Consider the following 15,870-nt stretch of genomic DNA (forward strand, 5'->3'; position numbering starts at 1 on the left):
CAGAGGCGTGGCAAGTGTGTTGCCGGCCTTTTGGGGGTTAGGAATTTACGGGTTGTTGGTAAATCGGGGATTCGGAAGGGGTGTAATTAGGCCTCCGGTACGTCCACGACCACGGTCCACCCAAGACGAGAAAAGTTATTGAATAATTTTCCCCTTTGAAAAAGAAAAAAATGTCTGAACAATAAAAAGCTGAAAACCACAACAAAATCAGTTCAGCCCAAACTCGTGATAATCGCGCACAAACATACATGTATGTATGCATACAGGTCAAACAGCAACAACAGGCAAACTCCTTTTTGTTTGAAGTCGGTTAAAAATGTAATGCCTGAGGTATGTAGGTAAATGTACTAATTTACATATAATCAATTACTTTGTACCTATCTCATTTTAAGTGAACTATGTATTGTTCTTGTGAGAATAAATTTCTAACCTAAAAATACTCCGGTATTTGTGTTTCAATAATCGTCGCATGATCCACAATGACTTGTGTCGCTGACTGTCCCGCCGCCCCTCGCAAACAAGGGCGCTAAGGGCAGCCCCTTTATTTTTAATTGAGTGACAGCGCACAGGGGCGGACTACGGAGTATTTGTGGTAGCATAATATTCCGTGTGGCGTTGGTCGAGATATAGATTCTTAAACAAAACTTTTCCCCACACTAGGATTTCCTCCTGTGTCGTGGGTGCGTTTACAAACATATATATTACACACAGACCCGAAAAAACAATTTGTGGATCACACAAAGAGTTGCGTTCGGGAATCGAACCCGCTACACGTTGCGTCCAGCTACTTGCCCAGCCTGGGCAGGGTGCCTTTCATCCCCGAAGGGGTAAGTAGAGGTGCAAATTACGGCACGTAATGCCGCTGTACAATGTACACCCACTTTTCACCATTTGTGTTCCAATTCCCATGTAATAGGGTGTGAGCCTATTGCCATATACCGAACACATTTCCATGGTGCTACTACTGAAAAATTTTTGAAGAACCGAAAATACCCCAATAATACTTGGCCCAATCCGGGAATCGAATCCGAGACCCCTTGCCCGGCAGTCGCACTTTAAACCACTCGGGCAACGAGGCAGTCGTTTCAATTACTTTAAACGTAACGTAAACTCGTATTTAGGATACTAAATACACCCCTGGCCACCAGATTTTGTCATGAATCAAACGTCGGTAAGCCAATTACAACGCACAACGCATGCATGACTGGTTTATCAACATGGCGCCCTCTGATAACAGATTATACTAACTTATTCATTTTACATTCATTTAAATAGAAATACAATAAAACGTAAAGAAAGTCAGCTGTCTAGTGGCAAGGTAGAATGTCTTTTTTTTTGAGGGAGGAAAATCATCCAATGACTTCTCCCGCCTTGGGTGAGACGGAAGGGAGTGTCAGACTCTTACTGACTAAAAACCACCCCGTTCTTCCTCCTGCTTTGAGCCAGAGCCCCGGTAACCTTTTACGTTGTACGCAGCTCCGGAAAAGTACAATATCTTGGAACTTATGTCAGTGCCTCTCGCGAATGTAAGAGCCCGAAGTAATAAAAGATTTGAATCCAAAATTACGATACTTATACCCAGGTGGCTTAATATTAAAAAAAAATACATTAATTCTAAAGATCTAATTTCGGCGATAAATGACTGTACTACTCATACACATTAGACAGAGACCGTGCAGCAGCGCTCTCTGATAAACCTGAACCTTTTATACTTACTTGGGTACTAATTTTCATCTTGGCTAGATGCTCCCTCCCTTATATTTCTACGTTCGCATTTTTGTGTTTTGCTTAAAAGCGTCATCTGTTGGTTGATTGCATTATTGTGCCGGTAGATGTCGCTACAACAAGTCAAGTGTTTTCATTACTGAAGGAAAGATGTCACTATGTTCAAAAGTTTAAATCTTATGAGGGCTAACGTTTTTTATTTGACACTAAAATAGAGTTAAGTCCTGTTTCTTTGTCTAAGGGTGCTACATTATGGTAAGCATCCACAGGCCCGCATCGCACGCAACGGATTTTAGTTTGTCTTGTATAGAAACTCATACAACTGCGTCCACTGATCCGCATCGTACGGATCGCTCATCGGCAATGCCTACATGCGATGCGTACTGATGACGTCATACGGAATGCGTGGGATGCGTGCAACGCTTCTTCAGGAGTAATTTCATCACAAATATCAGATTAAGACACAACAAAACACAATTTTTCTTACTTAAATCTTTTATTATAAGCTCTTACAAAACAAAACAATAAATTATTTAATCCCCCCCACTACCCTCCATGAAGCGTGGATATGAACATCACAGTATCTGCGGGTTGCAGCTCATAGTCCAGCTCTCCGTATAACTCCCAGTCGGTGTCATTTATGAGGACTAGGATACCAGGTCTTACTGAGTCTCCCTGTAAGATAATACAATCATCATTAATTATTATGTTATCGGCTTACTCACGTAACTGTTTGACGAGAAACTCGACTAGTTTCAGTAGCAGCGACAGTCGCCGCGTCGTGTGTCGCGGAATGCTGCTCATGAATATGAGCCTCTAGCATGGCTTGAAACTAGTCGAGTTCCTCGTCAAACAGTTACGTGAGTGACTCGATAACATAATAATTAATTTAGTATGTCTCACGAAAGTTACAATAAAATTACAATCATCATGTCAACTTTTTTAATTTGACATGGTAACTAGAATGAACTATTCATGTGTGAACATGGAACTTGCAACAGTGCCGAAATATCGGAAACTCATAGACATAAATAAACATAGTAAATATCCCGTTTCAAGTTCTAATGTTGGCATGTATTGTACAGAGATTTGTTGCTCTTGGCCACCGGTAGCTACTGCTTTTATATTTTGAACTATTTTTTTTAATAATTAATGAATTTTAAAAAACGTATTGAAGAAGTATGGTAAATACATGAATAGAAACAAAGTTAAGATTAAAAAAAAACATGATCTTCGGCTTAACCCCTACACAGATTAAAATACATGATACATACTTATGTAGTCTTTTACCTGTAAAAATAACTCCTCTCTTTCTCTAAGTAAGTTCTCTTTGATCCACAATAATAATTCTTTAATAGTCCATTTATCGCTCTGGCAATCCGGTTTAAACTTTTTTAGAGGTGGCAACTCCACTTCCCTTTTCTTAATTTTGTCAAATAGCAACTCTGCACCTCCCCCGAAATGTATGTTGAGTTTTAATGTTTCTGCCATTTCTTTTTGTTACTGTAATAAAGATATGTTAACATAAATTATATGTTATGTGTGTAAGTGTCCTATTATCAGTGACTTGACTCTGGTACGGTTTCACCCGCTCTGCTCAGCTCCTATTGGTTGTAGAGTGATGTTTTATAGCCTATAACCTTCCCTTATAAATGGACTATCCACCACAAAAATAATTATTCAAATCAGACAAGTAGTACCGATACATATATAAGATTGACTGTGACACAATATACAGCTGTTAAATACTGTCTATCCATACTCTTCCAGTGCTTATCCACCAGTGAGGTGCTTTGTAGCTATGCTATGAAGATGTAATAACTAAGCTGTGAAACTATGAGACCGTTTCCACTGATACTAAGCTATGTAGCTGTGCAAGGAAGTTGCGCAGCTCGAGAATGTGATGTATCGATAGTAGAGAAACCATCCATAAATCATCCATAGCACACATCTATAGCATGCGTCTTTCCATATAAAAAACCTAGCTTAGCTGAGTCTAGTCTAGCTATGTGTACCGATGAATATGATAAGTAAAAAACAGTAATTTTAATAGAATTGGAACTTCTATGATTTATTATAATATCGGAAACTCATAGAAATTGAAAAACATGGTCTATTATAGTATCGGAAACTCATAGAAATTGAAAAACATGGTAAATATCCCGTTTCAAGTTCCAATTATAGTGTTAGTGACCATGTCAGTTTAAAAACTTATAGTCATTTTAATATTACAAACAGTCACTGAATCTTGTTAAAATTTTGCATATAGTTCGGAGTATTTTTTTTTTTTTTTTTTTATATTGAATGGGCCGACGTTTGGCCGCTATCTCGCCTGATGGTATAATGGCCCATAAGCAACCTATTCACTCGGGCTTTGAAGACACCCAGGTTATACCCATCAGGAAACACAGACTCCGGCAAGGAGTTCCACTCCCTAGCAGTTCGCACAAGGAAGCTTGAAGCGAAGCGTTTCGTATGAAGAAAGATATAGTCAATAGACTACACTTTGGCTTTGGCCGTGTATAAAAGCCATATTTTTTCAATAACAAACTTTCGAAAACATGATTCATACTATACCGATATGTATTGCAAAGAAACACATTATAGAACTTACCTTAAGACTAATATTGTGTAAATATAGAATAATAAATGTTTTACACTTTACTTATTCTTATAATAATTGTTTTATTTCTTGTTTATGTTCACGATCACATCATAACATTGCGTTTCTTTGAGGTTATGTTTTATGTCAAAATCACAAACGTCAATAAAACGTTTTGTTACGTCTTTGGTGACATTTTCAAATAATAAGATTTTTTTAATTATAGGTAAACCTGTAAACGAGCATACGGATCACTTGATGGTAAGAAATCGGTACCACCCATGCACACCCGAAATACTTAAGCGTTATAACGGCTTTACCGGCCTTTTTAGGAATAGGAATTGTGTCCGTTACGAATGCGCGGCCATGGCGATTTATTATAAAAATCTATGCCAAGTTTTTGTAATAATTATTTGTAAATTTCGATTCCCAAAAGCTTAAATTAGTCAAAGCTATGGTTAAAAAATTATCCTTATAATTTTTTATCGAAATGTAGGAATAGAAACGGGGTAATTTACCTAAAGTCATTGGATGATTTCTTCCGTCAAAAAGGGTATTAAATAGGTTTAAACACATTATAGGTTAAAAAAAAAAAAACAACAGAATAGCAAAAGTCGTAACATTTTATTATAGTCATTAAACTACTAAGTATGCACAGCACACTTTAAACCATTCCTACCAACCACTCCTAAACCGTCTCTTAGTTAAGAGTAGCTTATTTGTACTTTTAGGTGTCACTTAAGGTAAGCGTCCACAGGCCCGCATCGCACGCATTCCGTATGACTCAATTCTCAATTCTTTATTGCTTGCCATAATGTATTACAGGTTGTTGGTATATAGATATTAGTCACAATTATGGACCCTGTCGGGCACAGCAAAATAATAAAATACCTAGTAGGAGAGAGGAGGAAGAGCACTGTGTTTATATTCTATGTATTATTAGTTAAGTAGTTAGTCATTTGGAGTTTTTTTTTTTATATGTAACTATTATTTTGTTTATTTATTTCGTAATTTTCTTTATTTTATATTAGGTTTTCTAATGGGATGGTTTGTATTTTTTATTTGTTAATATAAGTATGTATGTAGATGTGTAATAGTAGGTATATAGCTTTTATTTCTCATTTGGGTATTCGTTTATACTGTAGTAACATTTGCTTATAAGGAAATCTTTTAGTTTATTGATAAAAATGGAATATTTCTTTAATTTTTTTATTTTTTCCGGTAGTTTATTGTATATTTTTATGGTCATGACAAAAGTACTATCAGAGTGCATTTTTAGACGTGACGTTGGTAGATTTAGCCTATTTTTATGCCTTAAAGAAATTTTTGTTTGTAAGTCCTCTCTTTTTGTAAATAATTCTGGGTACATACGCACAAACTTACAAATTTCAAATATATAGAGGCAGGGTAGGGATAAGATTTTGAGTTCCTGAAAGTGAGGTTTGCAACTGTCGGTGTCTTCAATATCTATACTTATAATAAATCTGTAGAGAGGTCAATTCTGTACATGAAATATATTTCCAAAATAACTATCAGCGGGTGATTAGTGATCGATACTGACGCCAAAAATGCAATCAGAAAAATTTTTGTCTGTCTGTCTGTCTGTCTGTCTGTCTGTCTGTCTGTCTGTCTGTCTGTATGTTCTTTATAGAAACAAAAACCACTCGACAGATTTCAACGAAACTTGGTACAATTGTTCTTCATACTCCTGGGCAGGTTATAGTATACTTTTCATCACGCTAGGATCAATAGGAGCAGAGCAGTGAAGGGAAATGTTGGGAAAACAGGAGAACTTACTCAATTTTTAAAGCTTTCGTCGTGTGTGAAGCCTTAATGGTTAAAGCTACACAGAAATCATGTATGACGGAAATGTTCTCCTTAAAATTGTTTAAAAAATATTCCACGACAGCAAATGTCTATCTTTTATGGTTGACTCACAATAACACGTATAACTCTCGGTAACTTAGCAGTTCGGAGCTTACTGATTATATTTGTCTACTCTTACGTTTATAACACTATCATTCATTCATTCATTCATTCATTCATATTATAATAAATCTGTAGAAAGGTCAATTCTGTACATTGAAAATATTGAAAGAATAAATAACAGGGGGTGTTACTGGATCGATACCAAACCCAAATATGTGATTAATTTTTTTTTTGTCTGTCTGTGTGTATGCTCAGGCATCACCTGAAAACTAACGGTTCGATTTCGATGAAGCTTGGTATATTTATACCTTATTATCCTGTGCATAAAATAGGATACTTTTTATCCTGGAAAAATACGTAGAAAAAAATTTTGTTAGTTGGGTCCAATAGATATTTATAAGATGTCATTGTCAGAGTTACTCAAAATGGAGAAATAAAACATCCACGCGAAGACCGACATCCGCGCGGACGGAGTCGCAGGCGGAAGCTAGTTTAGTAATATTCTAATTAGTTTTTTTGCAGGGTAAATAGCGTGACGTCATCAGTACGCATCGCATGTAGGCATTGCCGATGATTGCCTTATATTTTCTTATATCTTCCACGCTCGCTCTTCCGCGCACTGTTATCTAGACATGTACATAGTCTAGATAATTTATTCTTTTCCATGGGGTAATGCCGACAAAGCGACTACTTTTACAGGTAGGAGTCAAATGAGTGTCGTGCTGCGGGGTGACCCTACGATCACACACCTACCCACAATATTATGTTTTTCTTTTATTATGTTCTTTTTAATTGTTATCATTTATTTTTATTTTGTTAAATTGGTATTCTAATATCTAAAATATATGTATGTATGTTTATTTTAATATTCTGTTTATTTATTTTTATTTATTCTGTTAATTTTTATTTTACTATATTACTTTTGTGTTTTGTTTTGTGCGTTGTCTCCGTCCGTGGGTCACTGCAAAGGGTGCCAACTGAAAACCAGTGCTGGGTACTTTCGGTGCCCAGCTCATACTGAGGTGGCAACCCTTTTGGCTTGGGCACGTTGCCACCTTGTTTTTTTTACCTGTTGTGTGTTTGTATGTTTTTTTTTTTTATATATATAATTTAAATAGTGCACTTTTTTGTGTTTTTTGAATGTATTAATTAATTTTACCACTTTTTTTTTTCTATTTTGTGTTTTGTTTTGGTGCATCGTGCCCGGTGCCGAATAAATGATTTTTCTTTCTTTCTTTCTTTCATGATGCGGTCCGTACGATGCGGATCAGTGGACGCAGTTGTATGAGTTTCTATACAAGACAAACTAAAATCCGTTGCGTGCGATGCGTATGATGCGGGCCTGTGGACACTTATCTTAGCTAAGAGGTCCCTTAAAATTTAGGAGTGGTTCATAGAAACGGGTATAAATTAAATTAATTATGTTAAACGGTTTATTCATGTAACTGTTTGACAAGGTAACTCGACTAGTTTCTAGCCATACTATTTCTAGAAATTTAGCTAGAAAAAATGGAAAATTAAGTAGTTCATCAAATTTATGAATGAGAGTATGACTGCCTCGTTGGTCGAGTGGTCGCAAGTGCGACTGCCGAACAAAGGGTCTCGGGTTCGATTCCCGGGTCGGGCAAAGTATTACTAGGCTTTTTTCGAATTTTCGAAAATTTCTCGGTAGTAGCACGGAGTCTGGAATTCTGTCCAGGATATGGCAATAGGCTCACGCCCTATTACATGGGACTTATAACACACATGGTGAAAAGTGGGTGTACGTTGTATAGCGGCATTACGTGCCGTAATGTGCACCTCTGCCTACCCCTTCGGAGATAAAAGGCGTGACGTTGTGTGTGTGAGTGTGATTATTTTTGAATACATATTTTATTGTATTGAAAAGTTGTAACAATTAATTATTTTGACCCCTATTGTCGAGTTAGCTCATCAAAAAACTACATGAATAGTCCATAAAACATGGAAATGAATGTGGAAGCCAAGTTCCCAACATGATTCTACCGACACAGGCATTCAGCGAAGGGGATGGAGTTCTTTTTACTGCTGGCGAAGAATCGGATGGTGTCCCGCAGCGCGTGGGGGAAGTAGGGGGCGTCGATGACTCGGGACAGGGAGCTGTAGCAGGGACCCAGCGCCCAGCGGATGCGGCGGTGCTTGTCTTCTGACTGCGGGGAGAGATACAATCAAATTCATGATCAATCATATTATTGTAACTGAGTGAGACACATACTAAATTAATTACTATGTTATCGACTTACTCACGTAACTGTTTGACGAGAAACTCGACTAGTTTCAGTAGCAGCGACAGTCGCCGCGTCGTGTGTCGCGGAATGCTGCTCATGAATATGAGCCTCTAGCATGGCTTGAAACTAGTCGAGTTCCTCGTCAAACAGTTACGTGAGTAAGCCGATAACATAATAATTAATGATAAATGATATTTATTTTTGCAAATAGGTTACAATGTAACTCTTTTACACGTCAATCTCTTAAATAACTAGATGAGGCCGGCATTTCCTATCCGACTACTCTGAGAAGAAATGCCGAAACAAACTGAGGTCATTGACCTCTTAATATTAGTGATGTTTAGGATCTGTCTTGGTACTCGAGGTTTATAAGACGCTTCTCATGCATGAGTGTGCCGTGTGCGGGTTCGATTCCCGCACAAGGCAACTCTAATGTGTACTAGTTTCAAGCCATTACGGGATTCTTGGTCATAAGTAGAGCTACAAAGTCGATACTTAATATCGATTTAATAGGTAAAACAACAATACTATAATTGGAACTTAAAACGGGATATTTACCATGTTTTACCACTTGCAACAGTGCCGAAATATCGGAAAGTCATAATAATTGAAAAACATGGTAAATATCCCGTTTAGTTTAGTTAGTAATAAAACACTTGGCTAGGATGACCTTAATGAGCCCCAGCGCACTAAGCACAGTATTGGCGAGTATCCACGCGGCGGCGTGTTGTTCTCCAGCGCGCTCCATGAGGATGGGGAACAGCTTGCCGGCCACGTCGCGGGCCAGCGCGCTCCGCTCCGAGAGCCCGGCCGCGCTGAAGGTAGCGTCTACGTACGCTTGGATTAGCGAGGCTGGGTCTTTTATAGACTGGAATAAAAGAAATTTTACTTAATATTTGATGCACGACGCACCGTGCGGGGTCCGAGGCCCAAGGAAGGAAATGCCGCGACGCAAGCACGCTGCATGCAAGCGGCAAAAACCACTCGCCGAAAACAACGGTCGAGCGCAGTTCGTTTTTCTTTTTTGTTAATGTTTCTATTAATTATTTAACCCGCCATTGGTGACGTGTATTTGTCTTACTGACATAAAATGGCATAGAAAGGACATAAAAATAAAACGCTCGCATTGCTGTTCCGGGGTGGACTAATGGTAGAGGGCGTGTAGTAAGGCAGCTACTCGAAATCGCAACCTAATTCGATAAACAGTTTAAAAATTTTTATTTGTTTTTAAATTACCCGGTCTCATAGACATATAGGTCACCAATGGCGGGTTAACAATTATACTCGGTTACATATTTTCATTGTGAATTAAAAGACACTTACAAAATAACAATTGAATGCAGTTCGTTCTATTAAGGACGCGTTCTCATAATTGATAGGTATCGAATCGCATCACTACATTGACACGACTCTCGACAATACACACATACGCACGGATAGCTGCGGAAATTATGACTTATACTTTGAAAGTTTTAATATTTTCTTACTTTCTTTTTTAATATTTTTATATTGTTTAGTGCGTGCGTAGACTCAAATGTTTTGTGTTATCTGATATTCAATTCAATTCCACTGGATGTAACTTACGGACGACAAGAGAAAAGTGTGCCGAATTTGGGCTCCGATTATTCGATTGGTGTAATTTTCATAGTTTTCGGAAAGTAAGTGGTCAAAATCAAAAATCAAATGGTGCCAACGCAAAACTAACTTTTTACATGCTTTTATTTAACTTCATATGTAAAGAATGTATGTATGTATGTGTGTTTGTTTGTTTGTATGTTTCAATGTAACCAACCTCTTCCAACTCGATTTTTACCCATTTTAAACGGACCGATTTCGTTCAAACTTTGTAGACTTATTTATAGACCGGTGGCAAATTAATATCTCGTAGAAATTAATCGAGGATCTAGAATCCCTGACGTGGACACTTAACAGCCCAGATGAACCTGAAGAGATATGAATATACTATCTTAAGAAAAGTTGTTCAGCGTGATGAGCACTTTTTAGCGACATGCGAAAATCAAGGATCTAGAATCCCTGACATGGACTCCTAACAGCCCAGCTGAACCTGAAGAGATTTGAATATACTTTCTTAAGAAAAGATATTCAGCGTGATGAGCACTTTTTCGCCATATCTTTTATACGATTTATTCTCATAACAATACTAAATTTTCCGCCCACTGTTAGGATTAATATTAAAATTATTGTTAGAATTAATATTACAGACCCGAAAACCATAAAAAACTGTCAAAAAAATTTTTTGGCGCTATCTAGGAATTTAATTTTCACTCCGTATTCGATATTAGCGACCCCAAAAATCACAACAATGACACTCATGTCGAAAAATTAATATATTTATGTCGGCGCCATCTTGAACTTGATTTTCACTTTATATTCGCTATAAGCGACCCCAATAACCATGAAAATGACACTCATGATGGAAAGTTGGCAAATCTTGTCGGCGCCATCTTGGATTTTGATTTTGACTCCATATTCGTTATAAGCGACCCCAAAATGGGTGGCACGAAGAAACGTTTTCTGTACCATTTCTATGGCATTTTTATATTTCTCATAAAAGGGACACCATATGGGTACTGCGTATTCTAACTGGGAACGGATAAGTGTTTTATATAGAAAGAGGTAAGTAGAAGGTTTCCTGAAGTCCTTACATGAACGCATGACAAAACCATACATCTGTAAGGCTTTGTTAACTCTGTTGTCGACATGGGCATCTAAATGTAATTTACAGTCCAGTAATACGCCAAGATCACGTGCACACTCAGTTTCATTTAATTTTGTGTTGTTCAGAATATACTGGAAATTAATTGATGTTTTGTTTTTAGTGAAAGATATAAAAAAAACATTTAGGAAAACTAAGATGGAGTTTATTGACAAGACAATACTGTGAAAGTCTGCATAAATCCTCTTGAAGCAGTAAGCAGTCTTGAATGGTCGTACAAGCCTTATAGATTTTAATATCATCGGCATACATTAGGAATTTAGAGTGGACTATGCAGGATTTTATGTCGTTTATAAATAATATAAAAAGTAATGGGCCTAAGACCGATCCCTGAGGCACACCTGACCCGACAGCTACATAATCGGACTCGAACCCATTGACGACCACCTTCTGTATCCTGCGATAAATGTACGATGCAAACCATCTCAGCAAGTTGCCTCTTATACCATTGAAGGCAATTTTATCAAGTAGTAGTTTGTGGTCCACCTTGTTAAAAGCCTTCCGAAAATCCGTGTACACAGCATCAACTTGCGTGCGCTTATCCATATTTTCGAACAAAAATTGGGTAAAGATCATTAAATTTGTGACAGTTGACCTGGATTTGACGAAACCATGTTGTTCAGGTATGATAAGGTGATTTATCTGTGGAAATAAATGGCTATGCACTAAACCCCCAAAAAGCTTAGACAAGGTGGACAAGATAGATATTGGTCGATAGTTTTCGACGTCACTTTTGTCTCCACTTTTGTGAATGGGGGTAATGAAGGCTCTCTTCCACACATATGGGAAAACCCCTTCCCTGAGACATTTATTAAATAAAATGTGCAACGGAATACAAATGTTTTGTGCCGTGTTCCTAAAGAAAGAAGGAGGCAGACCGTCAGGCCCAGCTCCTTTAGTTAAGTCTAATGTGGATAAAGCCCTCAATATGACACTTTTTTCGAGATAAATATCTGGAATACATACAGAATTGTCATGCGAATCAGGGGGTGTCCACGTGTCAGGATAAAAAGTAGAGGGTTCGTATACCGAATTAAAGGAAGTGGAAAACAGTGAACATATCTCACTGGGGCAGCTGGAAGATAAATTTTTGTAATGCATGTTTGCTGGGAGTCCAGAGCATTTCTTACTAGTGGAGCGCCTGGGGTTTTCACCTCGGATTAGAGTTACAGTGAATGAATTAATATGATCGATGTGGGATATTGTTTTTTAAACTATAAATTGCAATGTTTACCCAAAAATTTTTTGTGCACTCCATTTTTTCATTGTTTAAACAAATTATTATAAAAATTAATGTTTGACCATATATTTTCACTTTAAACAGTATTTTTTTTTATTTATATGTTAAATCTTACCTGAGTAGACATATAGGAACATTTTTCAAAGATACCTGTGTATAAAAATAGCAGTATCTCGAACAGGTAGAAAAACGTGGAGGGGAGAGCGGAGCGACAGCTGCTATGTACAATGGAACTTCTTGGCCAGTTTAATTATAAATGAAACGCACTCTATTGTGTACATTGAAAAAAATACGGTAATTAATTATGACTAATGAAAAGAAAAAAAAATATTTGTACAAAATCTGTTTATTTAAATATATTACATTGTTGTCTACATCAAATATTTTCTTCTACTTCATCTATCTGTATAATAGGTGAAGTATTGGAACAACTCTTTCCGCTGCACTGTAAACATGATACACTGCAGTATAAACTACACTCGCGAGCAACCAAATCGACTCAACCTACATGTGCGCATTCGAAGATGTTTTCTTAAAAATATACTGAATTGTTTTTAAAAACCGATATACCATTAGAAAGCTTACAACTACAGCTTTATATTGGTACCATTATTATAAAAATTGTATCAGTACTTTTTAAAATATTTAACTTAATTCAGCGGACTAGAGTATTTGCTCACTACGACTCCAACAAGTTATAACACAAACTACCCCCATAAAACCTCCACATTAAGGTTAACTTTATCTGTGGCTTATCGAAAGTTGATCGTACACATCTCCGCAAAAACGCGTCATTTTATTTCTAAAAATTTTGGATACGACACCAGAAGAAGCCGCTCAAGTCGATGCTCTACTGGAACTAGGACTAAATCAGCGAAGAGTTGCTGCTCATCTGAGTTTGAGCCAATCTGCAGTATCAAGAGGGTACAGGTAGTATCAAGATACTAGTGCCTTCAATCGAAGACCAAGAATAAGCCGCCACGGGTCCACCTCGGAGAGAGACGACCGTTTTATTATTTCAACTTCACTACGAAATCGTCACTTAACCGATGTCGATGTTCAACAGGAACTCAGAAGAGTTCGAAGAGTGGCTGTCAGCGAGTGGACAGTACGGAGACGGTTGAAGGATGCCAACCTCACCCCTAAACAGCCTACCACAGGCCCGAAATTGACGACCCGCCATCGGCAAGCGCGCATTCAATTTGCCCGAGAACACCTCGATTGGAGCATAGAACAATGGAGGCCAGTCTTATTAACTGACGAATGCAGAATGTGTCTGCACGGTAGTCGTCCCACAAGTGTTCAATTGGATTCATGTTCGGGCTAAGCGCTGGCCAGTCCATTGTCCGTATTCCGCTGGCGAACTGGCCAGGTGGTGTTAAATATTTTAAAAAGTACTGATACAATTTTTATAATAATGGTACCAATATAAAGCTGAAGTTGTAAGCTTTCTAATGGTATATCGGTTTTTAAAAACAATTCAGTATATTTTTAAGAAAACATCTTCGAATGCGCACATGTAGGTTGAGTCGATTTGGTTGCTCGCGAGTGTAGTTTATACTGCAGTGTATCATGTTTACAGTGTAGCGGAAAGAGTTGTTCCAATACTTCACCTATTATACAGATAGATGAAGTAGAAGAAAATATTTGATGTAGACAACCATGTTATATATTTAAATAAACAGATTTTGTACAAATATTTTTTTTTTCTTTTCATTAGTCATAATTAATTACCGTATTTTTTTCAATGTACACAATAGAGTGCGTTTCATTTATAATTAAACTGGCCAAGAAGTTCCATTGTACATAGCAGCTGTCGCTCCGCTCTCCCCTCCACGTTTTTCTACCTGTTCGAGATACTGCTATTTTTATACACAGGTATCTTTGAAAAATGTTCCTATATGTCTACTCAGGTAAGATTTAACATATAAATAAAAAAAAATTACTGTTTAAAGTGAAAATATATGGTCAAACATTAATTTTTTATAATAATTTGTTTAAACAATGAAAAAATGGAGTGCACAAAAAATTTTTGGGTAAACATTGCAATTTATAGTTTAAAAAACAATATCCCACATCGATCATATTAATTCATTCACTGTAACTCTAATCCGAGGTTTTACGGTTTTGAATGCTCCAGGCACTCCACTATACGGTTAGAGATGTACGACCAAAAGTATTTGACATTAAGAGGTATGCTATCTTCTACTGAGTTCATATATTTACGATAACACTGTTCACAGGCTAATTTGAACTGCTTTCGAAGACTAGAGAACTTTTCATAATCAGATACATTGCGTAGTTTTTTCCACCTTACCCATGCGCGTTCTTTATTTTTGAATATTTTAATTAGCGCAGCACTAAACCAGATCGGAAAACCAGTCGTTTTTAGACGTGACAATGGAACATGCAGACGAATAATGCCGTATAAATAATCATAAAAAGCATCTACAGCCTGTTCACTAGAAAGATTAAAAAACAGCTCATTCCAGTTCATCTTGTTTAATTCTAAATTTATTTCGTTGTAATTTGCTTTAAAATAATTAAATTTTATTGTATTTTGACGTTTCATGGGTGTGTATTGTGTTTCTAGTGAGGTTAGAACGGAAAAGGGGGATGATGATCATCAGGCTGCAGCAGGGAAAAGTCGGACTGTATTTGACATTATGTGTTGCTTATAAATAAATAATACCCATGATGGAAAGTTGGCAAATCTTGTCGGCGCCATCTTGGATTTTGATTTTGACTCCATATTCGCTATAAACAACCCCAAAAACCATGAAAATGACACCCATGATGGAAAGTTGGCAAATCTTGTCGGCGCCATCTTGGATTTTGATTTTGACTCCATATTCGCTATAAACAACCCCAAAAACCATGAAAATGACACCCATGATGGAAAGTTGGCAAATCTTGTCGGCGCCATCTTGGATTTTGATTTTGACTCCATATTCGCTATAAACAACCCCAAAAACCATGAAAATGACACCCATGATGGAAAGTTGGCAAATCTTGTCGGCGCCATCTTGGATTTTGATTTTGACTCCATATTCGCTATAAACAACCCCAAAAACCATGAAAATGACACCCATGATGTAAAGTTGGCAAATCTTGCCGGCGCCATCTTGAATTTTGATTTAACCTCATGTTCAAAATAATATAACGAAACATTCTATATTCAGTAAAATAAAAAATATCTTACCTTGTAACTTGACAAGGTAAGACAGCTCGTACAGAATGTGTAAAATATCAAGATTGGTTTGCGAAGTATAATATTAAATATTTTGTACTCGTACAGCGATCTTTTTCAAGGCCATTTTTTGTAACAGGCGACGCAGCGTCCACTCACGACAGCGCTCGAGCGCAGACTGAAATTTCATTTGACATTTTC

General features: G+C 37.2%; 2 protein-coding genes across 4 annotated transcripts in view; both read right to left on the reverse strand.

Annotated features, from left to right (window-relative positions):
* The window catches only part of LOC118280961 (ran GTPase-activating protein 1-like), a 75,935-nt gene that overhangs the window by 48,297 nt on the left and 11,768 nt on the right, over positions 1-15,870 (reverse strand). For 2 of the 3 annotated variants that reach the window (XR_007706309.1, XR_007706308.1), the window contains exons 11-12: positions 9,173-9,370; positions 8,057-8,424 (exon numbers count right to left, since the gene is read on the reverse strand). Coding sequence is in view for 1 of the 3 variants with exons in the window: in XM_050700728.1 (XP_050556685.1) it covers positions 8,257-8,424; positions 9,173-9,370 (366 nt within the window). In the remaining 2 variants the exon portion in view is untranslated. Of the gene's footprint in view, positions 1-4,932; positions 8,425-9,172; positions 9,371-15,870 lie in introns of those variants that run through there. The other variant, XM_050700728.1, reaches the window with a different exon arrangement.
* LOC126911842 (ubiquitin-related modifier 1 homolog) lies at positions 2,246-4,471 on the reverse strand. The gene is made up of 3 exons (XM_050700817.1): positions 4,340-4,471; positions 3,016-3,228; positions 2,246-2,400 (listed from the first exon to the last, which is right to left on the reverse strand). The coding sequence occupies exons 2-3, from the start codon at positions 3,214-3,216 to the stop codon at positions 2,272-2,274; spliced, it is 330 nt and encodes a 109-aa protein (XP_050556774.1). The 5' UTR covers positions 3,217-3,228; positions 4,340-4,471; the 3' UTR covers positions 2,246-2,271.

This window comes from Spodoptera frugiperda, chromosome 19, assembly GCF_023101765.2.
Source record: "Spodoptera frugiperda isolate SF20-4 chromosome 19, AGI-APGP_CSIRO_Sfru_2.0, whole genome shotgun sequence".
In the NCBI taxonomy this organism is placed as follows: Eukaryota; Metazoa; Arthropoda; class Insecta; order Lepidoptera; family Noctuidae; genus Spodoptera; species Spodoptera frugiperda.

Excerpts from the sequence above, each read along its gene's own strand:
- LOC126911842 (XM_050700817.1), bottom strand. The coding sequence starts at position 3,216 with ATGGCAGAAACATTAAAACTCAACATACATTTCGGGGGAGGTGCAGAG. Across the intron at positions 2,401-3,015 it reads GAGAGGAGTTATTTTTACAG|GGAGACTCAGTAAGACCTGG; the intron begins GTAAAAGACTAC and ends ATTATCTTACAG.